Genomic DNA, 25,375 nt, shown 5'->3' with positions numbered 1-25,375 from the left:
CTTGGCAAAGGCCAATAAAAAGAAGCGATGTGTAAAGGGCACACACACAAAGTGGTGGAGGAATTCAGCAGGCCAGGCAGCATCTATGGAAAAGAGTAAACAGTCGACGTTTTTGGCCGAGACATTTCATTAGGACTGCACTTCGTGGACACATGTTCATTGATCAGGAGGACTTTACACGTGATGGACTAGGCCATGTCCACTTCTTATTTTTGTGGGATTTTCCATTCAAGGTCATTGGTGTTTCCATCCCAGGCTGTGATACAGCCAGTTAATATACTCTCCAATACACATCTATAGAAGTTTTTCAAAGTTTTAGTTGTCATACAGAACCTTTGCAAACTTCTAAGGAAGTAGAGGTGCTGTCATGCTTTCTCCATTATTGCACTTGCATGCTGGACCCAGGACAAGTCCTCCGAAATAATTATACCAAGAAATTTAAAGTTACTGACCCTCTCCACTTCTGGTTTCCTTCTCCTAAAGTCAATCATCAGCTTCTTTGGTCTTGCTGACATTGAGTGAGAGGTCTTCGCCACCTTTGATTCAGCCTACAACAAGGGCACCAACAGCAAACCTGAATATGGCACTGGAGCTGTGCTTAGCTACATGGTCGTAATTGTAAAGCGAGTAGAGCAGAGGGCAGAGCACACACCCTTATGGTGTACTTGTGCTGATGGAGATTGTGGAGATGTGGTTGCCGATCTGAACTGTAATACCTGGAGTTTCTGGGAGTAATTTGGAAGGTGCAGGATCAATACATCCCAAAGTATCTTAAGTAGAGGATGAGCAACTGTGGCTGAAATGGGAAGATAAAGACAGCATGAAAGCAAAAGAGTGGGCGTATAGTAGAGCAAAAATTAGTGGGAAGTGAGAGGGTTGGGTAGCTTTTAAAACACCAACAGAAGGCAACTAAAAACAGAGAGAAATTATGAACTATAAGACAATACGATATAGGAACAAAATTAGGCCCTCGGGCCCATCGAGTCTGCTCTGCCATTTCTTCATGGTGATCCAATTTTCCTTTCTGCCCCAATCTCCTGCCTTCTCCCCATATCCCTTCATGCACCGACCAATCAAGAATCTGTCAGCCTCTACCTTAAATATGCTTGACCTCCACATAACTATGAAGGTAAGCTAGCAAGTCATATAAAAGAGGGTACCAAAAGCTTTTTCATAAACATAAATAATAAAAGAGAGTTGAAAGTAGATATCAGCCCACTGAAAAATGATGCTGGCGAGGTAGTAATTGGGGCAAAGATTTTGCATCAGTCTTTACTGTGGAATACACTAGCAGTATGCCAGAAATTCAAAAGTGTGAGGGGGCAGAAATGAATGCAGTTACTATTACTACGGAGAAGGTGCTTGAGGAAATGAAAGGAATGAAGGTAGATAAGTCAGTTGGACCAATTGAATTACACTCTAGGGTTCTGAAAGATGTAGTTGGAGAGACTGTGGAGGCATTAGAATTGATGTTTCAAATATCACTAGGTTCTAGAATGGTTCTGGAGGATTGGAAAATTGCAAATGTCACTCCACTCTTTAAGAAGGGAGGGAGGCAGAAGAAAGGAAATTACAGGCCAGTTAGCCTGACTTCTGTGGTTGGAATGATGTTGGAGTCCATCATTAAGAATGAGGTTTTGGGTTACGTGAACGCACATGATAAAATGGGCCAAAGTCAGCATGGTTTCCTTAAGGAGGAATCTTGCCTCACAAATCTGATGGGATTCTTTGAGGAAATGATGGGCAAGGTAGACAAAGGCATGTCAATGAATGTTGTTTACTTGGATTTTCAGAAGGCCGTTGACAAAGTGCCGCATATGAGGCTGCTTATCGTATTATGGGAAAGATACTAGCATGGATAGAATATTGGCTGAAGGGCAGGAAGCAGAGTGGGAATAAAGGGTGCATTTTCTGGCTGGCTGCTGGTAAACAGTGGTGTTCTGTAAAGGTCAGTGTTGGGACTGCTTCTTTTCACATTACGTGCTTAGGATAAAAGACCCCTTACGGGCAAGTATTCATAATATGATTGAATTCACCCTGAAATTTGAGAAGGAGAAGCCAAAGTCAGATGTATCAGTATTATGGTGGAATAAGGGGAATTACAGAGAAACGAGAGAGGAGTTGGCCAGAATTGATTGGAAAGAACACTGGAAGAGATGATAGCACAGCAGCAATGGCTGAAGTTTCTGGAAGCAATTCAGAAGGCACAGGATGTATACATCCCAAAGAGGAAGAAGTATTCTAAAGGCAAGATGACACAACTGTGGCTAACAAGAGAAGTCACAGCAAACAGAAAAGCCAAAGAGAGGGCATATAGTAGAGCAAAAATTAGTGGGAAGTGAGAGGATTGGGACAGTTTTAAATACCAGTAGAAGGCAACAAAAAATCATTAAGAAGGTAAAGATGGAATATAAAAGTAAGCAAACCAGTAATATTAAAGAGGATACCAAAAGTTTATTCAAATACATAAAGTGTAAAAGAAAGTGAAGAGGGGATATCGAGAAGAAAATGATGTTGGAGAGGTAGTAATGGGGTACAAGGAAATGGCAGATGAACTGAATAAGTATTTTGCCTCAGTCTTCACTGCGGAAGACACTAGCAATATGTTGGAAATGTTGGGTGTCATGGGTCATGAAGTACGTGAAGTTACCATTACTAGAGAGAAGATTGATGGGATACTGATAGCTCTGAAGGTAGATTAGTCTCCTGGACCTGATGGTGTACACCCTAGCTTTCTGAAAGAAGTAGCTGAAGAAATTGTGGAGACACTAGTAATGACCTTTCAAGGATCACTAGGTTCTGGAAGAGTGTCTCTCTAGAAGGGAGAGAAGCAGAAGAAAGGAAATTATAGGCCAATGAGTTTGAGCTCAGTGGTCTGGAAGACGTTAGAGTTGATTGATAAGTATGTGGTTTTGGGTACTTGGAGGCACATGATAAAATAGGCCATAGTCAGCATAGTTTCTCAAGGGAAAATATTGCCTTACAGATCTGTTGGAATTCTTTCAAGAAATAACAAGCAGGATAGACAAAGGAGAAGTGGTTGATGTTGTATACTTGGAATTTTAGAGGGCCTTTGACAAGGTGCCACACATGAGGCTGCTTATCAAGCTATGAGCCCATGGTATTACAGGGAAGATTCTAACATGGATAAAGCGGTAGCTGATTGGCAGTCAGTAAAGATTGGGAATGAAGGGAGGCTTTTCTGGTTGGCTGCCAGTGACTATTTATATTGGGAATTATTCTTTTTACATTATATGTCAACGATTTGGATAATGGAATTGATGGCTTTGTTGTAAAGTTTACAGATGAAATGAGGATAGGTGGAGGGGCAGGTATTTTTGAGGAAGTAGAGAGCCTACAGTAGGACTTATCTTCAGGAGAATGGGTAAAGTAATGGCAAATGGAACACAGTGTCGGGGAGTGTATGATCACATACTTTAGCAGAAGAAGTGAAAAGATTGACTATTTTTTAAATGGTGAGAAAATACAGAAAAACTGAGATGTAAAAGACTTAAGAGTCATTGTGCAGGATTCCCTACAGGTTCATTTGCAGGTTGAGTCTGTGGAGAGGAAGACAAATGCAATGTTAGCATTCACTTCAAGAGGTCTAGAATATAAAAGCAAGGATGTAATATTGAAACTTTATAGGGCATTGTTGAGGCCTCACTTGGAATATTGTGACCTGCTTTAGGCCCTTTCTCTTAGAAAGGATGTGCTGAAACTGGAGAGAGTTCAAAGGAGGTTCATGAAAATGATTCCAGGATTGAATGGCTTATCATATGAAAAGTGTCTGATGTCTCTGAGCCTGTATTCACTGGAATTCAGTAGAATAAGGGTGATCACATTGAAACCTATTGAATGGTGAAAGGCCTTGATAGAGTGGATGTGGAGAGGATGTTTCCTATGGTGGGAGAGTCAAAGACCAGAGGACACAGCCCCAGAATAAAGGAGCATTCTTTTTGAACACAGATAAGGAGGTATTTCTTTAGCCAGAGAGTGGTTAATCTGTGGAATTTGTTGACACAGGCAGCTTTGGAGGCCAAGTCTTTATGTATATTTAAGGCAAAAGTTGATAGAGTCATAACTGGTCAGAGTATGAAGGGATACGGGAGGGGTGGTGGTAGAAAGCAGGAGACTGGGACTGAGAGGAAAATTGGATCAGCCATGTTGAAATGGCCGAGCAGACTAAATGGGTCAAATCGCCTAATTCTGCTCCGCTATCTTATAGTCTTAGGTCAGTGATTTGTATGATGGAATTGATCATTTTGTGGCCAAACTTGGAAGGGATACAAAGGTAAGTGGAGGGGCAGGTAGTGTTGAGTTAACAGAGTGTCTAGACAGATTGGGAGAATGGGCAAAGAAGCGGCAGGTGTAGGGAAATGTACTTTGTTAGAAGGAATGAAGGTGTAGACTCTTTTCTAAGTGGGGAATAAATTCAAAAGTCAGTGGTGCAAAAGGACTTGGCAGTCCTCATGCAGGATTCCCTAAAGTTTAACTTGCAAGTTGAGTTGGTAGTGAGACAGGCAAATGCAAAATTAGTGTTCATTTTGTGAAGACAAGAATATAAAAGCAAGGAAACAATGCCAAGGCTTTACACGGCATTGGTCGGACCACACGGAATATGGTGAGCAGTTTTGGGTCCCTTATCTGAGTAAAGGTGTGCTGGCATTTGAGAGTGTTCAGAAGATTTTCATGAGAATAATTCCAGGAATGAAGGAGTTAATTAATGAGGAGCATTTGATGGCTCTGGGCCTGTACCTGTTGCGAGTTTAGAAGAATGAGGAGGGATCTCATTGAAACCTATTGAATATTGATGGAATGGATGTGGGAGAGTCTAGAACAGCCTCAGAATAGATGGACATCCACTTAGAACAGAGATAAGGAGGAATTTCATTCACCAGAAGGTAGTGAATCTATGGTATTTATTGCCACAGGTGGCTGTGAAGGACAAGTCAATGGATATATTTAAACCGTAGTTTAATAGGTTCTTGATTATTCAGGGTTATGGGGAGAAAGCAGGAGAACAAAGTTGAGAATGGACGGTAAATCAGCCATGATAGAATGGAGGAGCACATCTGATGGGCCGAATAGCCTAATTCTGCTCCTGTGTCTTTTGGCCTTTTCTCAGGTCAGTGTTAAGAACTTTCAAGAGGTAGGTTGGATGTCCTGATGGGAGAGCAGAAATCTAATGTGGAAGACTAATCTAAAAGGGCTGAATTATAGAAAGGGTTATATTCAGTGCTCTGATGACAAGAACACTTCAATATGAGTCATTTGTGTGTCACTACAAATCATTTTATTTATTGTCTCTCTGAATACTCAATCATTTCTCTGTTTCACAATTCTTGTTTCATCAGCTTAGATTTGTTTTCAGGCAGTACATTGTAAATTAGATGAATGATGTATTTTGCTAGTTAAAATATATTTCTTGTCATTTGCTGGTGGAAATTGATTAAAATCTTAAACAAAGACACTTGCCAACACAAGAGTTTATCTCATTTTGTATTCTATTTATAACCTTGCTTTGCCATTATGTTTGAACCAATATCAATATTTCATTATCAGCAAGTTCATTTTAGTAGTAATAATGCAACATTCAGTGTGGGAAGTGACACCTTTTCATCAAAACTTGCTTGACAGATGAATGCAATGCTCAATATTGCATCATATTGTTGATATTAAATATGCATTTCCACTAAATGCACCCAAAATTATTTTCATTTCATCAGACATTGAACTAGCAAAGCATGTTGTGGAAGGAAGTACTGTGGATTCCAATTAATTGGGACACGTCAGAACTCGTAAATTTTGGCAAAATTAGGCAGCTACCCCAGTTAGCTCAAGTTTTATGGAAATAGTTTAAAAGTTATATTTTTAAAAAAGACAAACTGAGTAAAAAAATCTTGTATTTAACTGAAATACAGAACAAATTGGAGCACTACCAGTAGTACCATAGTTCTATAAAACTGTATTAGTTCCTATCGATGGAGAAATTGTCCAGTGTACGTAATGAACAAAATTAGCGCAGACACCTCATGTGGATAATGGACTGCCATCATACAATATTTTTGACAATTACGTCCTCCAAATCTTCATTTTCATTATAAAATTTAGGATTATCATCAATACAATCAAATTCTTCATGGTTCCTAACTTGTTGGAGTAGTGAAATTGTTTCTTTTTCTCTCCTGCCGGTTTATGGTATCTCCAAGTCTGAATGTTTTAAACTGCAGTTCAGAATTGTCTTGCTGCTTATTTCTCGCCAACTATCAATGACAAAAATCACTGCTTTTTGAACATAAATACACACAGCTGACACTATTTAAAAACCATTCAGTGTGCTGTCTAATGGCCACACAAGTGTGCACAATTGACTGACACTAGTTAGAACCTGTTTGACCATAGACTGCTGCCTCAATCAAGTGACATAGTATCCCAAATAAACAAAGGGTATCCCAGCAATTTTATTGATTAGTTTTTGTTCTTTGAGAGTTGCCCCAAGTAATCAACTGTCCCGATTAGCCGGAATACATGCTATTCTGATATTATCCAGCTTCTGCCTCAACCTCCAGCTGCCTCACCTTTCCAGGAACCCAGAATCAGGTTCCTGGAGATGGCACATCCTTTCTCATTGATTGTGTATAGTTTTATTCTGTTGTATTTTGGTTCTACTGTGAATGCCTACAATATATGGTGACATGCATTCTTTGATAATAAATTTACTTTGAAATTTGTTACTACTCTGAAGTATCACCTGTGCAGAATCTGTATGTTTTCTCCCAAATGATTGTGTTTACTTCAGATACTTGTGCCTCACACATCTCAAAGATTTACTGATTTATTTGGTCACTGTAAATTTTCCCTGACTGTAATATAATGGTTTAAAGAATCAAAAGGAAATTGATGACCAACAACACACACAAAGTGCTGGTGGAACACAGCAGGCTAGGCAGCACCTATAGGGAGAAGCACTGTCAACATTTCGGGCCGAGACCCTTCGTCAGGAAATTGATGACCAAATTGGTTGCAGGAAATAAAGGGGGCTTAGGGTTTAGGTTAATGGGGCTAATAGGATTCCTCTGGATGAAATGGGCTGAATGGCCACTTTCACTGTTATTCTACATCAGGTCTACATCATTGATACTCAAATAGCTGATCATTCAGAACTGTGCACAGGGCTGTACACTTGGCTCAGCCATCTGGGTCAAGTAAGGAATCTAATACCTACTTCAAACTTGACCACTGCTTCCTGGTGGAATTAATATATAGGCCTTACAGGTTTTATCTTTATTTTTATTTGTTTCATGCAGTAATTGAACCATTGGGAAAAATCATAGGAAGAATTGAAAAGCCACAAGCACTTACAGAATTCTGTGGAAATGTTTGCTTGATTAGCTGTGTCTAGATTTCTGTCCATTGCTTCTATCTCCCTTTAATAACTAGTTATGAAACTAGTTCCAGAACAAAATATAATTAGAAGAGAAATGGTGGTTTAGAAATTGCAATATCCTGTTTATCGACACTCAGTGATGGTCTTTGATGTTATTACAGTTTCTACAGGAAGTTAGTGCCTCTGTACCATTCAGATTAAATTCAAACACGGTTATGATATCTTTTTCATAACCCGATATAAGAGCAATGATAAGTAGCAAAGTGTACCAAACTGCAAGGGTAGGCCAGTGGAGATTTGTCTCTACCAAAGGAGGTGCAACTTCTTCACTCCGCTAACCTGCAGGTCACCATTAGGTAAGGTGCAGCACCTGCTTAGCCCTCTGATCAGGGTCACATGAGGCCAATGGGGGCAGGTAGTAGATGATCCTACAGATGATGCATATCATAAGTCCTGGTTATGCGACCACTGACACCAGGCAGACAATCTCTGAAGAGTATTGATAATGGCTGGGATCACCTGTCTTGTAAAGACACTGCCCAGAAGAAGGCAATGGCAGACTACTTCTGTAGAAAAACTTACCAAGAGCAATCATGGTCATGGAAAGACCATGATCACCCTAGTCATACGACACAGCACATAACAAACAAACCAAGCTGCAAACGGGAAACACCAGGAAATCTGCAGATGCTGGAAATTCAAGCAACACACACAAAATGCTGGTGGACCGCAGCAGGCCAGGCAGCATCTATAGGGGGAAGCGCAGTCGACGTTTCAGGCCGAGACCCTTCGTCAGGACTAACTGGTGATGAAGGGTCTCGTCCCAAAACGTCGACAGTGCTTCTCCCAATAGATGCTGCCTGACCTGCTGCATTCCACCAGCATTTTGTGCGTGTTGCAAAGGGGAGAGTGGTTTATCTTAAAAAAAACACCTGTGAATAATCCAATATAGATATAAAATTATTGCACATTTTTCACAAATTAGAAACGAAGGAAAAATGTGCAATAATAATTCCCAAGCAATGACTGTTTTAGTGATGATGATGAAATCTGTATAGAAACAGACAGCTGTTGTGGGTAATGCACTGAGTTGTATAAATGCTATTCCACATTGAGCAGAGTCTGAAATAGTTGTCCCTCCACACAGTAATGAGGGTTGTTTAGATTTTTTTCAGTGTATCTACCTGCCTGCCCCTGAATAAGAATGTAAAAAACAAGTGAACAGGATATAACCAATCTAACAACAATCAGCCTTGCCTTTTCCCCTGAAATTTAGCAGCATAACATTAATTAATAATAAGTTTGGGGTCTGCTTTGATTTGAAAAGTGGAAGTCATTCTTTGTGAATGGATTTATGCAAGTCACTGTACTGCTGGCCTAAGAAAAAGGGGCAACTCCTGTGAAAAATTTGGGCCGGCTGGCACAAAGAAATCGCAACCACTTTGAAAGGTAAATGCAGACAAACCCAAGTCAGTCTCCAGTCTTTGAAATGGTTAATCTTGGCAATTCGGATTAAAAACTGTTTTGAATGGGATTGCAGGAAAACCCAAGTATCTTATTGAAATAGTTTGTCTACTCACTTGTTGTTTCTGCTGACAGTCCTAATTACCCACACCTAGGAATTTTATAAGTATCAAAATATCTAGAAGCAGAATATAGTTTAAATGCAAATACAGATGGCTGATATCACTCCTTGTCAGGAAAGTAGTGACACATCATCAATTCCCTCCACAGAGGAAGTATTATATAGCAGTTTTACACAGTGGTTCTTGATAAAGTCTGCAGAGGTAAAACTTGCCTTCACTTTAAACTGAAGAGAAACCAAGGGAAATGCAATTTGTCTTTCATTGACTGATTTTAATCTTCAATATAAGCTGTGTAAACAATGCCTGGAATAAATAGTTTTATCAGATCTTCAGTGAAACAGTGTTTTTAAACTGACTAGATGAATTTATTAAACTTTATTGTTGTGTTTCATTAACTTAGTCTGTTCTTTTGTTATTAGGAGGGTCCATATGTTATGCTGAAGAAAAACCATGACACTCTGGAAGGAAATGACAAGTATGAGGGTTACTGTGTGGATCTAGCTTCAGAAATTGCAAAGCACATTGGAATAAAATATGAGCTGAAGATCGTTCCTGATGGGAAATATGGAGCAAGGGACCCTGATACTAAAATCTGGAATGGAATGGTGGGCGAACTTGTGTATGGGGTAAGTACCTGTTATACAGCAGCTGGTTAAAGGAAGCTACCTGTAACTGTCAGGACTTTCTTTGTGTGGGTGATTTTAATACATAGTCCAATGCATTTATGCCAGCTGTAAACATCCACTGTTGTAAGCCTCTTCTCTTTCAAAAAGGATCTGAGGAACATGGACAATATGGTGCGCGCACTGGAATTTGAGTCCCTGTAAGAGCTGTCTATACAGTTCGCTTTAAAATCCAAATTAATGGGATTGTAGGTGTATGAATAGGGGTTTTCTATGTACATAATTCAATATTAAACAAGGGCTGGACCATTATCTGCACACTTGCAACTTAAATTTACTGTCCTAATTTCCAATTTCATAGGAAGATGAAAAAATCTGGAAACAAAATCAGAGTTAGGTTTCAGATACATATTTCTGGAAGTGCTGAGGCAAGTTCAGTAATCCTGAGGCAACACGAAATTCTATAGATTTCATCGAAGATAGATCACACCCTCCAAACAATATAACCAAAGGATTCTCCTGTTTCTGTGCTGTTCAGTTGACAGCTTGTGGCTGGAATTAATCGTGTTGAATCAGAGATGCCTAAGTTTTATCGCAGAGGGCAAATCTGGAGGCAATGCAGAGTGAACTTAATTGTTCTTTCGTTAATCGACCCCAGCTGAGCTCTATTGGAGAGTTTGGGTATTCCTGTGCTGGGTGGGGACTACAGGAAGCATGCCTCTTCACTGCAGCCGGAGATGCTTCATTAGTTTTGTTTGAAACTTCATACCATTTCCTCACGGATCCATCTCTGCTCGTCAAGGAAGAGATGCTGCAGAAACACTCCCCAACACCGTAGCTAGAATTGTTACCCATTTGATTTGCTGATGCCACATTTTATTTTAATACTATTTCAAAATGTATGTTGTGTAAATAACTGGAACTATGAATAAATTGTATAAAGCCCCCATTCTGAATTTAGCACCAGTCTTTCAAATGCTAATATATCAAATATAATTTTTGTACGATGTACTTCATTGGAAACTTCATGATGAACTGCAGCACGTGAGCATACACATGACAGCTGAGGTACCATGTGCCTGTGGGTGGTCCTATGACTGTAGTTTTCAGTTTCAAAGGCAAGGTCAGTGCACAAGACTGATGTACAGAGTACCCATAGTTAGCACAGGAGTAATTAGCTTGCTCTGTATTATAGACAATGTGTTTCCTTTAGAAATCCATGTATGAAACTTTCAACTTGTTATATCGAGAAGCTCCACCCTGCAATGGATCCAATTGCCCTGCTTTAACCTCTTGCTGAAAGCTGTCAAACTGAACACTATTCAAACAGTACACATTCTCTAATACCATCAAAGCAGTCAGACATGCCTTTGTAGTTGCTACTCAGATTTTGATGCAGGAAAGCTAATAGTACTTTTAAAAACATAGAAAACCTATGGCACAATACAGGCCCTTTGGCCCACAAAGCTGTGCCGAACATGTCCTTACCTTAGAACTACCTAGGCTTACCCATAGTCCTCTATTTTTCAAAGCTCCATGTGCCTATCCAGGAGTCTTTTAAAATACCCTATCGTTTCTGCCTCCACCACCGTCGCCAGCAGCCCATTCCACACACTCACCACTCTCTGCACAACAAACTTACCCCTGACACCTCCTTTGTACCTACTTCAAGCACCTTAAAGCTGTGCCCTCTTGTGCTGGCCATTTCAGCCCTTGAAGAAAACCTCTGACTATCCACACGATCAATGCCTCTCATTATCTTATACACCTCTATCGGGTCACCTCTCATCCTCCGTTGCTTCAAGGAGAAAAGGCTGAGTTCACTCAACCTATTCTCATAAGGCATGCCCCCAAAACAGGCAACATCCTTGTAAATCTCCTCTGCACCCTTTCTATGGTTTCCATATCCTTCCTGTAGTGAGGTGACCAGAACTGAGCACAGTTCTCCAAGTGGGGTCTGACCAGGGTCCTATATAGCTGCAACATTACCTCTTGGAGGTAATTTTGAAGAGTAATAGAGCACTATAGCACAGGAACAGGTCCTTCGGCATGCCAAACTTTTTTTCTGCCTAGTACCATCAACTTGCACCTGAACGATAACATCCATACCCCTCCCATCCATGTACTTATCCAAATTTCTCTTAAAAGCTGAAATCAAACTTGCATCCACTACTTCTGCTGGCAGCTTATTCCACATTCTCACCAGCCTCTAAATGAAGACATTCTGCCTCCTGTTCCCCTTGAATATTTCATCTTTCACTCTTTACCTATGACCTCTAGTTCTAATCTCATCAAACCTTAGTGGAAAAAGTCCCCTTGCTTTTACCCAATCTATGCCATCATAATTTTGTATACCTCCATCAAATCTCACTCCCCCCATCACATTCTCCTACGCTCTGTAGGAATAAAGTCTTAAACTATTCACTCTTTCCCTATAAGTCAGGTCTTCAAGTCCTGGCAACATCCTTGTAAATTTTCCCTGCACTCTTTCAATTTTTCCCCTGTAGGTAGGTGACCAAAACTGAACACAATACTCCAAATTTGGCCTCACCAGTATCACATACAATTTAAGCATAAACATCCCAACTCCTGTCCTCAGTACCTGGATTTATGAAGAGCAATGAGCCAAAAGCTCTGTTTGTAAGCCCATTAAGTCTCTGGTGCCAGCACTTAAACTAACTGTCTTGTAACCACCCACCCCCCACTTGTCTTTGTTTATACTGTATGACTGTCTTTCAGACACTAATCAACTCACTTTTAAATTATATCAGTTTCTACCTCATTATCAAATCAGAGTTAACTCTCCCATGGTGTAATAGCCCTCAGTTATTTGCATAACAGTTACAACAATCTGTGTAAAATAACCTAGCTTTCACTTCCCTGCCCACACCCCCCCCCCCCCGGCTGCTCCTGTTTAACACTGCCCTTTCCTATGCTGGTAGCTAAAATGAATTTTGCTCCCCATAGACCCTCCTGCCATCCCCATTCTTCAATCCTCAACTTGATTTTTCCAATCCCAGGACTGTCTCACGTTATTGATCACTTCATTTTCATTCCTCTCCCCAAATTTCCGTTCACTTTTTCATCATTTTCTTCCCAGCCTCCCCATTCCCATTCCTCTTCACCTGAAAAGCCCACGCCCACTCTTGGAGACTCAGGTGGAACCTAGTGGCAAGCAGCCTTGAATCAAGCACAGATCTGGAATCAGCCTAAGACTTTAAGTTCAAAGTATATTTATCATCATGGCCTGTATACGTTATACAGCCTTGAGATTTGTCTTCTTACAGACAGCCACCAAAGAAAGAAACCCAAAAGAACCCATCGAAGCCAATGAAGACCATCAAACATCCAATGTGCAGAGAAAAAAACAAAGCGTGTAAATAATAAAAAGCATTCAGAACTGAAGTTCACAAAAGTGAGTCACGGATACAAAGCCAGACATCACTGCAGCCGATTCAGGAGCCCATTAGTTACAGGCCACAGCCTGAGTTCAGCACCATGTGCCCAGACTAAGTGGCACTAAGGCAATGGTGAGATGCTTTGCTCTTTACCTAAGTCATCCTAATACCATGCATGATTTATCAACCGAGAGGATTTCAAATCGCTCTATCGACTCACATCAATTCAGCCCTGAGGAGATATAGCAGAGTGCCATCTGACCCCAGTTTGTTTCACTAAACAAATTGACAGCCTCTTCTCTTGAAACTAGGCTGGCTTAGCAGGCATTATCAATAACGCTGTATATCGTGCTATGATTGCTACAAATGCAAATACAAAACTGCAAATACAGAACAAAAAGAAATCAAACAAAATAATAATTATAAATAAATAAGCAATTAATATCAAGACCTTGAAATACATTGGCAGCACCACAGTGGAAACAGCAAGCAGTTTCAAACTCCTGGGAGTGCACATCACACACAACCTCCCATAGTCCCAGAACTCATCCTACACAATCAGAAAAGTTCATCAACCCCTCGACTTCTGAGTATGCTGAAGGAGAGCTGGACTTTGTACATCTATACTCGCATCATTCTACAGATGTACGGTAGAAAGCGTTCTAAAATGCGACATCAATGCTTGGTACAGAAACCGTACTTTGATGGACAGGGAGGCTCTACAACAGATAGTCAAAATTACCCAATGCACCATTGGCACCAGCCTATCCACCATCAATGACGTATATACAGAAGGGTGTCAGAAAAGAGCTAGTAACTTCATGAAGGATCCCACCCACCCTGTTCATAGACTGTTTGTCCCACTGCCATCAGGGAGGAGGCTACATAACATCCAAGCCAAGATCACCAGACTCAGAAACAGTTGCTTTCCCCAAGTAGAAAGACTGATCAACACCTCCACCCACTACCTCCACCACTACTTTGTTATTTTCCATCAGTCACGTCATGTACAGCCTTGCGTCACTTTACAGATATACAATCAATCTATGTTTATAAGCTATCTTATGTATTTATGTTTATTATTATGTTCTTTATTTTTTGTTTTTTTGTGCCGCATCAAATCTGGAGTAACAATGATTTTGTTCTCCTTTACACCTGTGTGCAGGATATAACATTAAACAATCTTGAATCTTAAAAGAGTCCTTGATTGTGAGTCCATCAGTTGTGGGAATAGTTCAATGCTGGGGTGAGTGAAGTTAAGTGAGGTTATCCCTTCTGGTTCAAGAGCCTGATGGTTGAGGGTTAATAATTGTTCCTGAATCTGGTGATGTGGATCCTTAGATTCTAGCACCTTCTTCGTGATGGCAGCAGTGAGAAGAGAGCATGGCCTGGATGGTGGGGGTCTTTGGTGATGGATGCTGCTTTCCTGTGACAGCACTACTTGTATATGTGCTCATTAGTGTTGAGGACTTTACCCATCATGGACTGGGCTCTACCCACTAATTTTTGTGGGCTTTTCCTTTCAAGGACATTGGTGTTTCTGTACCAGGCCATGATGTAACCAGTCAGTATTCTTTCCACCACACATCTGTAGAAATTTGTCATAGTTTTAGGTGGCATGTCAAGTTTTCACAATCTTCTAACAAAGTACAGCTGCTGCTCTGCTTTCTTCATGATGGTGCTTACATAATGGACCCAGCACAAACCCTCAGAAATGATCAGGCCAAGGAATTAGAAGTTGCTGATTCTCTCCACCTCTGATCCCCCAATGAGGACTGGCTTACGGACCTCAGGTTTCCCCCTCCTGCAGTCAATAATCAGCTCATTGGTTTTGTTGATGTTGAGTGAGAGGTTATTGTTGTGGCTCCACTGAGCCAAGTTTTCAAACTCCCTCCTTTATGCTGATTCGTCACCACCTTTGAGTCAGCCAACAATAGTGGTGTCATCGGCAAACTTAAATATGTCATTGGAGCTGTGCGTAGCCTCATAGCCATAAGTATAAAGCGAGTAGAGCGGGGTGCTAAGCCCACGGCTTCGTGGTTCACTTGTGCTGATGGTGATTGTGTTGTTGCCAATCCGAACTGACTAGAGCAAGTGAGAAAATCAAGGATCCAGTTGCACAAGAGGATATTGAGACCTAGGTCTTGGAGCTTATTGATTAGTTTTGAGAGAATGATAGTATTGAATACAGGTGTTACAGGGTTGGGTGAAAAGCCAATGAAATGGCATCTGCTGTGTAGACCTGTTTTAACAGTAGGCAAATTGAAGTGAATACAAGTCAGTCCTCATAGAGGAGTTGATATGTTTCATCACCAACCTCTCAAAGCACTTCATCACAGTGGACTTAAGTGCTACCGGACAATAGTCATTGAGGTAGGTTACCATGTTCTTCTTGGGCACTGGTATAATCGAAGCCTGCTTGAAGCAAGTTGGTACCTCAGAAGCCCATCATTCTGCCAGCTCACTGGTGTAGTTTTCAGTATGCTGCCCAAGTTCTTACTGGTCTACCAATAGGTCCCAGTCAGCTTAATAGATAAACATAAGATATACAGAAGTCCAGAGCAACGCACTCAGAATACTTGAGGAACTCAGCAGTTCAGGAAGCATCTATGAAAATGAATAAACAGGTGATGTTTCGAGCAAAGGCTCTTCGTTGACTATTGTTCATCTGCATAGCCCTCACTGAGGACTGCTGAGTTCTTCCCACATTCTCTGTGAGCTTAATAGATAATATAAAATGATACTCATACTTTATCATCCAGGGGCATTTCCTGTCTTCCTTTTCGGGCTTTTTGTGTTTACAAATATGAATTCATGAGTCCCTTCAGATGCATCTGATAAAATGACTTCCTGAATAAACTCAAAAGGTGTAATAACTTTTTGAATTTACTTAAATTTAGCAATATTTAGTGAGTATGATATGTGAGAATGATCATTGAAAAAGTCACTGTTATATGATGTACTTGATTTGGATTTAAATACACAGTCATAATTTTTAAGAAAGCAGGATAATGTAACTACATCATTGGATATTGCAGATAGTCTTTTCAGTTTGACTGTATCATCTACAACTTGTGTACTTCAACCTATGTGTTTAAAAAATGATTTTGCCCTATTCCACAGAGAGCACAGATTGGTGTGGCACCACTGACCATTACTTTAGTACGAGAGGAGGTCATTGACTTTTCCAAGCCCTTTATGAGCCTGGGCATTTCCATCATGATCAAGAAGCCCCAAAAGTCCAAGCCAGGTGTCTTCTCCTTTCTCGATCCACTGGCATACGAAATTTGGATGTGCATCGTCTTTGCCTACATTGGAGTCAGTGTGGTACTATTCTTGGTCAGCCGGTTCAGCCCATACGAGTGGCACACGGAAGAACCCGAAGATGGACAAGATGAAGCGTCAACTGATCAACCACCCAATGAGTTTGGCATTTTTAACAGTCTATGGTTTTCTCTGGGTGCCTTTATGCAGCAAGGATGCGATATTTCGCCAAGGTTGGTCATTTATCTATTAACTCTGTGCATTTTATGGTCAAGCCTGATGCCATGGTGCATATACATTACCTTTTTTACCCTCAATATAAGTATACCATTCCTCAAATTTATTTGAATGCTTCCACAAACGGTAAGATTCCAAGGAAAATTGCTGCATTTTTATAGATAAGTGAAGTGTGTGAATGACCTCTAAATTATCATTTACACATTTCTGTACGTAACTTATATACACCATGCGTAGACCGTAAAATGCATAAAGTTATGCTGATTTTGTCCCCTTGGAGGACTACCGTGTATTTGCTGCATACCTTATTTTACGGTCAATCGTCCAGGTGTATATAAAATTCCATTGTTTTTTGATCTGCACCCATTTCTGAAATGGAAAAATTTGAACCCTAATGACCAAAGTATTGTGTTGAATAACTTATCACTTCTCAGACAAAAGTGCTCACTTTGGACTAAATGTAAACATAGATCTCTAATATATGAAAAATTTTACATTTGCATAGACTTTCTGTCAACTTTTTCCATTCTAATTTTCTATAGTGATATTTATAATGGATAATGCCAATGTAAACTTATCTCATTGTAAGTACACATTTCTATTAATGGAGGCAGGAACTCAGTTTAACTTCCAGGGAGATCTACTAAATGTATTAATATATTTTTATAAAGAAAATTTACCCTTATCAATGTTATAAAATAATTTGGAACTGTAAATTGACTAACACATTATATCCTAGTAAAAAATGTACTGTCCCTTTATGTACAAAGAGTACCCAAAATGTAGATGGCTGAAGTTCTATATTAATATAGATATAGATAATGGCGCAATTGTAAGTGGGTGTTCCAAAACTACTGGCAAGAGCCACAGAGTAATTATTTGGGAGAAATCTCGAACTTGGAGGTCTGATCAGTCAGAAAGGTTTCCATTTCCATAACAGCATTCTGTTCTAAATAACAAGCTTTAGTTTCCTTCAGCTTAGCTGGCAGGACTCTAATCAACAATGGGAATTAATGTGTAATGGATGTTGCTTTGACCATGGGTAGACAACATAAGATACGCATTGATTAGAATAAAATGAAAGTTTTGCATATGCTGGAACTGTACAGTAAAAGTTGAGGCAGAAGAAACTACAGTTGCTTGAAGCTAGAGCAAAATGTAAGTAACTGGGGGAACTCAAGACCTATCAAAAGATGTTGCTTGACCCAGTGAGTTCCTCCACCAGTTTGTTTTTTTTGGGGGCAGAATACAAATAAATAATACAATCCTCCCTAGTTTAAAGCAGGATTCCATTGTTAACCATTCGTATCTCAGATAGTTCACAAGTCAGACGAACAATGGAACACCCCTCAAATCCTCTTGCTATGAAGTCCATCTCCTGCACTTGCCTGCTTACTTTGTATCTCCCCCTTTCCTAATTCACTGCCTTTCAGATGGTAACTGCCTCCCTATTATCTGAAGTGGACATTTATCTACATTATACTTTATAATCTTTCATCAGAACTGATTAGGAATGGGCTGTGGACCAAATTCTGAAGCAGCGGAAGATGCCTGCAGCCCTGCAGCATCTGGTAAACCCAGCGCCCTGGTCTATGAGAGGTTCCTTCATATGTATGGGCTCTACCTAAATTGGCATTTATACTTTGAAGGTACCTGTACTGGGAAAAAATATTTAGCAGGTCAGGTGGCATCTGTAAGGATAAACATAAAATTCACATTTCAAATCAATAAAATGGAGCAGGAACAGGTTGCTTGGCCTTTGAGCTGCTTACCATTTAATATGCATGAGCTGATCGTCCACATTCAGTACCCTGCTCCTGCTTTCTCCCCATATCCCTCGTTCTCTTTTATCACAAGAACTGGATCAAACTGCTTCCTGTATATGTTTAATAATTTGTTCTCAACCCCTTTTCTGTGGTAAAGAATTCCAGAGGAGTGAAGAAATTTCTCATCTTGGTGTTAATATACTCTGGCTACAACCTGTGGTTCTAGAACATCCTTCCTGTAAGCAGTCTATCCCGTCACAGCTTTCAATGAGTTGCTTTGCAGTCGTGTAAATTCCAGTGAAGATAACCTCAAGGTGTCTTCATACATCAGTCCTGCCATCCCAGGAATCAGTCTAGTGACCCTTTGTTACATTCTTAATAGTAAGAATGTCTTTCCTCAGATAGGTAGACCAAGATGCATGCAATTTTCAGTGTGATCTTACCAAGACCACCACACCCCTCAAATCCTCTTGCATTGAAGTCTACTTGCTGTACTTGGCATGGTTTACTTTCAACCTCCCCTTTCCTAATTCACTGCCTTTCAGCTAGTAATCTGCCTCCCTGTTTCTGTATCCAAAGTGGAAGATTTTACATTTGTCTGCATTATACTGTATGACGTTTCATCAGAACTCAGTAGGAATGGGCTACAGGAGAAATGGAACCAGTTAATTCTAGGAAGGTTGTTAGGTTTGTAAGAATACACAAGATAAAATATCCAGAGATCCGTGTGGAGCTTCATTGTTTCTCATCTGCATAAATGTCCTAGATTCAAGAAAGCACATTTGTAGCTGTACCAAGCCGGAAAGGCAACAGAGATAATCAAGCAATTACAATTACACACAGGTAATTTTCACAATTGGGCAGCTTAGAATAAATGATAATAGAAATCAAGTGGATCTTCCACATTAAAAGGAATCGTATAAAAGGCAGCACAGGGACACAGCTATTAGAGTTGATGCCTCATAGCTTCATCAACCCAGGGTCACCCCTGAGTTTGCATGTTCTCCCTGTGTCTGCATAGGCATCCACTAGGTGGTCTAATCTTCTCTCACGTTTCAAAATAAGTGGTTTGGTACATTAATTGCTGCAAGTATTTAGTTGAGTGGTGGAAACTGCAGGTGAGAATGTGGGATAATAAAATGGATTAGATAAAATGAGTGTAAATGATGCTTGATTATCAGCATGGGCCCATTTTAGTATTGTAACCCTCTATAACTCTGAGTATTGTGTAAATAACTAGACCATATTTGAAAGAGATCTTGCAGGATAATAGAATCAATTCTGCTAATACCTAAATTTTGCAGGGCAGGAATCAATAAAAACTAACACCATACAGAATATTATACAGTCTATGCCAGAGCTGATCGCTGCTTGGATTAGTCCTCATCTTGAAGACTGCATTCATATGTGATTACTAAGTCCATTCCCCAGGAACAGTCCAGCAGATGTCCAGCATTAGAGAACTTGCACATAATGAAAAAGAAAGGGAAAGTGATAGGTGAAATGAGATCAATCACAAGTTCTGATTTCATGTTAAATAGTAGCTGCGTTTACAAAAAGATAGAAGACAAAGAGTGATTAATACCTGGAATAGTTTTGCCCTTCCTGCTATGGTGGCAAAATCCCAGGGTTATCACAATGAAATTGCATGCTGCAGCAGTGACTCATCATTCTCAGGGGAAGAATAAGCTAAATCACCTCTTATATCATTTTACTTTGGTGATGCATCAGTGCCATCATTTAGAAGAAGATAAAATAAATTAATTTGCTTAAACTGCAGGTGCCATTTGATAATTTAAGATTGTATTTGTTTTTAATGAAAAGCAATGATACAGCATTTTGCACTGTTTTGAACAGAGGCAAGGTTGGGCAGATAATTGCTGGGAGGTAAATGCTATACATTGCAACACTGCCTCATCATAATACCGCACCACATGCATCAGGGTTGGGGTGCATTTAATTAATGCACAGGCTAGAGTGATGAATGATCAATCCTTTGATGTGTTCAAACAGCAGTTCAGTTATTGTTGCATTTGGCTGACTCCATCAAGAAAGACCATGAAGTGACTGCCAAAATCTTTGCTGCACAATGTACAAGCTTGCTATTAACACTTCTGTTAACATGCACATCACTGGTGATCAGAAAGGATAAGGATTGGGGGTGGGTCCATGGCAACAAGAGAGTGGTGGCATATTTTGATTAACCATTTTTTATTAAGCTTTTGAAGAGGACCTTTTGTAAAACATAAATCCCATCTGCCAGTTATTCTCCTGCTCCTCACCAGTGAGGTTTTGTAGCTTATGTGGTTGACAATAAGTCAAACTCTGACTAGTTCTGTACAGATTTATGTTAGTGATGCAGTAATATGAATGGATGAAATTAATTTACTACCTTGTGAATCTCGTAATGACAGGTCAGCAAAGTTACCTCATTTCCATGAAAGCACCTCACCTCTGAGACAGTAGATCACAGAATTTTAACTTGTACACAAGGCTGACACACGATCCAGCATTATCCTGTGAGAGAATGATACCTTAACAGGGGTGCTGTCTTTTGGATAACGTGTCAAACTGGGATCTGTCAGCCCTTCCAGTGGGCTGTAAACTCACATCACATCTCTCAGGGAAGAGCAGGAAGGATTTCCTAAGTTCACTGGCCAAACTTTGTGTCTTACTCAGTGATCTTTTGTAGAAACTTGACAAGTGCAAATTGATTTATGCATCACCAGTTTACTTCAGAAGAAGCTAAGAAATGAAGGGGCTATATAAATAAGCAAGTTCTTATGCTCGCTACCTTTTTTGTGATTCTTATGAAAAGTAACTGTAAATTTGAAATGCCGCACTAGAAATACAAGTTCTCAGAGCAAGACTTCTAATAAATAGGACTGAAGACAAGAACTTTGAAAATACTTCAACAGGTCAAGCAGCACCTGTAGTAAGAGAAAATCTGTTAATGAACATTTATTCTAACCGGAATGAGTTAGTTATAAACTTGGTTTAAAATGCAAAGAAACAATATTAAGGAATGTTGGTGATTGATGGATAAAACTAAAATCAACAGAGGGACTACATGACTTAATAGTAACACTGCAAGGTGAAAGAGGGCTGTAAATGGAAAATCAAGCAAACAAAAAAAACACAGGAGGAGGTGTAAGTGGACCAATAATTATCTAAAAATATCTGAAAGTTATAACTATTATCCTGGAAATCTGTAATTGAAATGTTGACCTTGCAGTCAGGATTACTTCGAGTTACATGCTCATGAGGGATAGGAGGACAGGATGTGCACCTGTGGCTAACAAGGATGATCTGATGAATGAAAGGATTAACATATGAGGAGTGTTTGATGGCTTTTCTTTGAAAATTGCAAGAGTTTAGAAGGTTGCTGGGGGGGTGGGGGGGGGGGGATCTCAATGAAACCAACCGAATATTGAAAGGTCTAGAGTAAATATGGAGAGAATGCTTCCAATTATGGGACAGCCACAGAATAGAAGAAACACCCCTTTAGAACAGTGATGAGGAGTGATTTAGATAGATACTTAAGTCTGCAAAGAATAGAAGGATACAGACCTAGTGCAGGCAAATGAGATTAGTGTAGATAAGCAGACAAGGTTGGCCAGCTTGTGATGGGTTTCTGTGCTGTACAATAACTTCATTTGAAATTGCTGTGATCGATGTTGATTCTGGAAGGCTGTGATTGCCTCATCAGAAGATGAGGTGTTGTTCTTGGAGCTGTAAATATAAGACAGCAGGAGTACTGTGTGCAGTTCTAATCATCATGGTATACAAAGCCTGTGATTGCACTAGAGACATTGCAAGCAAGATTTATGGGGTTATAGCCAGGATACAGAAATGTCATTGCAAGGAGAGACCAGCAATGCTGGAGATGTTTTCTTTGGAACAAAAGAAATGTTAGAAAGATTTAATCAAGATTTATAGAATTATAAGGTCTTAATGGAAAGTTAACTGAAAGGATTCATTTCCTTTTGCAAAAAGAGTAGTAGCTGGAGGGTGTTGACTTAATAGGGAGAAATCCTCACCATCTTTAAAAAGTACCTGGTGGAACATTTGAAGAGCTGAGTCTGTGAACAAGGACTGGAAGATGATTAACCAAACCAGCATCTTTGGTTGGCATGTATATAATGTACCAAAGAGCCTCCCCCTGTACCTCAGAATTAGAAGTGACTAAATTATGCAGTTTTCAGACCTGAATGAGCTATTAGTAATCAAACATAACACATTAGTTTTCATAAAAACAGATTTTGTTTTTCAAAGGACCTTTGTTAAGTGTAAAACATTCAATTTTCAATCCTGTTCAGAAAAAGGTGGGACCACTGTTTATTGTTTTTATATTATTTGTCTGTGTGATAAATGTTTTTATTTTTAACTACGTTAAGAACATTTTGAGTTTTTTTGAATAATAGTATGTGCAACTTTTTTTTGGAATACGAAATAGTAGTGAAGTTTATACATTTAACCCCAATTCTAGAACTTTTCTAAACCAGATTGTTGAAGTTATTTTGAAACTTATGGTCAATGGCATAGGTTGAAAATATTCCCTGGGCCATTATAAAACATAGTGTAATAGCACACCATAAACACAAAGGATTCTGCAGATGCTGGAAATTCTGAGCAACACACACAAAATGCTGGAGGAACTCAGCAAGTCAGGCAACATCTATGGAAAGGAATAAACAGTCAACGTTTCAGGTCGAGATACTTCATCAGAACTGATGCCCCAATTTTTTTCAAAAAATTCTCTATTTTTAACAAACTATGATAAAATAAAATATATTTCAAAGTTAATTAAATCAAGTTTGCAGTGATTTGTGTAATTAGCAACTTCTAAAATGTGAACATAACTTTATATAAGATAAAGCAACAAAGACCATTCAGAATTATATGTCACAATCAGTTACTTACTTGTTTATTAATCAAAACACAAAGCTGTGTATGTGGCTGCCAGCCCAGGCTCCCATTATAGAGCATGCAGCTGCAAGACATCTTTGTATTAGTCTCCATTGAATACACATCTGTGCTCCGTTAGAGGCGGATCTCTGACAAAATTCAGTCTATCACATGATTAAGCTCAATTGCTAAGGCATTCATAACCTTGGCATCTGAAAAGAAGAGGCATTATTTTAATTTGGTATCTGATTTGTAAACCAATTTACAAAACCATTGAAGAATTAACTGTGTTTGTTGGAATAGCTTCTAAACATTCAGTTTTAATTTATAATGTTCTAATTTAAACCATTTCCTGCCTCTTGGAAAATTTCCGCAGTTTAGAAAGTAAGGCATAAATTCCAGGTCAATTATTCAGAATGCAAAATGGGAGCCAACCAGCTGCAAGCATATAATGCCATCTCGTATAGCTTGAGAGCTTCTATTTATTTTTTAAAATACAGGTATAAAATTCAGATTTTGCTTCTGGGTTATCATCTCCATGCTTTTTGGTTAAAAGTAATGCTACTCATGACATGGGCCCAATCCCAAATAGCACTTAGCCTGCCAATCTACTCATGGTATGTGATGCTTAGTACAGCCGACTCACTCCACTGACCAAGTTCTAATTACCTGTTCCAATACCCGCCTAGATGCCTCAGAGCCAGATTTTGTCTGATGCTAAACACCTTGTGATGAATTGCCAGAGTAAAGGAGCCATGTGAAAGCTTCCTATGGAAGGAAGAAGAACGTGAATTATGTAATTTAAAACACAGCAAGGCAAAACATACATGGTAAATGGTAAGGCATTGAGGAATGCAGTAGAACAGAGTGACCTAGGAATAAAGGTGGAATTTCATGTGGATAGGGTGGTGAAGAAAGCTTTTGGTATGCTGGCCTTTATAAATCAGAGCATTGAGAGTAGGAGTTGGGATGTAATGCTAAAATTGTACAAGGCACTGGTGAGGCCAAATTTGGAGAATTGTGTACAGTTCTGGTCACCGAATTATAGGAAAGATGTCTACAAAATAGGGAGAGTACAGAGAAGATTTACTAGAATGTTACCTGGGTTTCAGCACATAAGTTACAGGGAAAGGTTGAATAAGTTAGGTCTTTATTCTTTGGAGCGTAGAATGTTGAGGGGGGGACTTGATAGAGGTATTTAAAATTATGAGGGGGTAGATAAAGTTGATGTGGATAGGCTTTTTCCATTGAGAGTCGGGGAGATTCAAACAAGAGGACATGAGTTGAGAGTTAAGGGGCAAAAGTTTAGGGGGTAACACGAAGGGGAACTTCTTTACTCAGAAAGTGGTAGCTGTGTGGAACGAGCTTCCAGTAGAAGTGGTAGAGAAAGGTTCAATATTGTCATTTAAATAAAATCAGATGGGTATATGGACAGCAAAGGAATGGAGGGTTATGGGCTGAGTGCAGGTCAGTGGAATTAGGTTGAGAATAAGTGTTCAGCACGGACTAGAAGGGCCAAGATGGCCTGTTTCCGTGCTGTTATTGTTATATGGTTATAAAACACAAAAATAAGAAGTGAGCTCAAAAATTTACCTAAGAAATTAAATTGCTTATGTATTTTAATGTAAAAATTGATTTTCCCACAATATATTATAATGATGGTTTCCAAATAAATCTTTATCACTTCAACATCAATCAGGTTTACACATCAAAGGTTGTACAGTTTGACGTCAGTTTTCCTTTCAGAGCACAGGTGTAAGTCTGGATCGCATTGGCCTGGTGTTGCCTGTTGGTCACCTTGGGAAAAGGAAAAGGAAAGAGAGGGCATATAATATAGCAAAAATATTGGAAAGTTAGAAGATTGAGAAATGTTTAAAGACCAACAGAAGGCAACTAAAATAGTCATAAGGAAAGAGAGGAAAGTTGAAATATGAAAGTAGGCTAGTCAACAATATAAGAGAAGATACAGAAAGTTTTTTCAGATATATAAAGGGTGAAAGAGAAGTGAGAGTAGATATTGGACCACTGGAAAATGACGCCAGAGAGGTAGTATAGTGGATAAATAAATGATAGACAAACTTAATAAAATATTTTGCATCAGCCTTCACAGTGAAGACACTGGAAGTATGCCAGAAATTCAAGAGTATCAGGAGGCAGAAGTGAGGAGGCCAAGACATTGAGTATATTTAAAACAGAGGTTGAT

At 39.5% G+C, this 25,375-nt stretch overlaps 1 protein-coding gene across 2 annotated transcripts in view; it reads left to right on the top strand.

The window, feature by feature from the left end:
• Nucleotides 1-25,375, top strand: part of LOC132390758 (glutamate receptor 4) — a 232,903-nt gene that overhangs the window by 185,659 nt on the left and 21,869 nt on the right. For both annotated transcript variants that reach the window (XM_059963307.1, XM_059963308.1), the window contains exons 10-11: nucleotides 9,396-9,602; nucleotides 16,121-16,494. In XM_059963307.1, the coding sequence (XP_059819290.1) occupies nucleotides 9,396-9,602; nucleotides 16,121-16,494 (581 nt within the window). The remainder of the gene's footprint in view (nucleotides 1-9,395; nucleotides 9,603-16,120; nucleotides 16,495-25,375) is intronic.

The sequence above is a fragment of the Hypanus sabinus genome, chromosome 3 (assembly GCF_030144855.1).
Source record: "Hypanus sabinus isolate sHypSab1 chromosome 3, sHypSab1.hap1, whole genome shotgun sequence".
NCBI lineage: Eukaryota > Metazoa > Chordata > Chondrichthyes > Myliobatiformes > Dasyatidae > Hypanus > Hypanus sabinus.
This window is presented reverse-complemented; position numbering and strand designations above follow the sequence as displayed.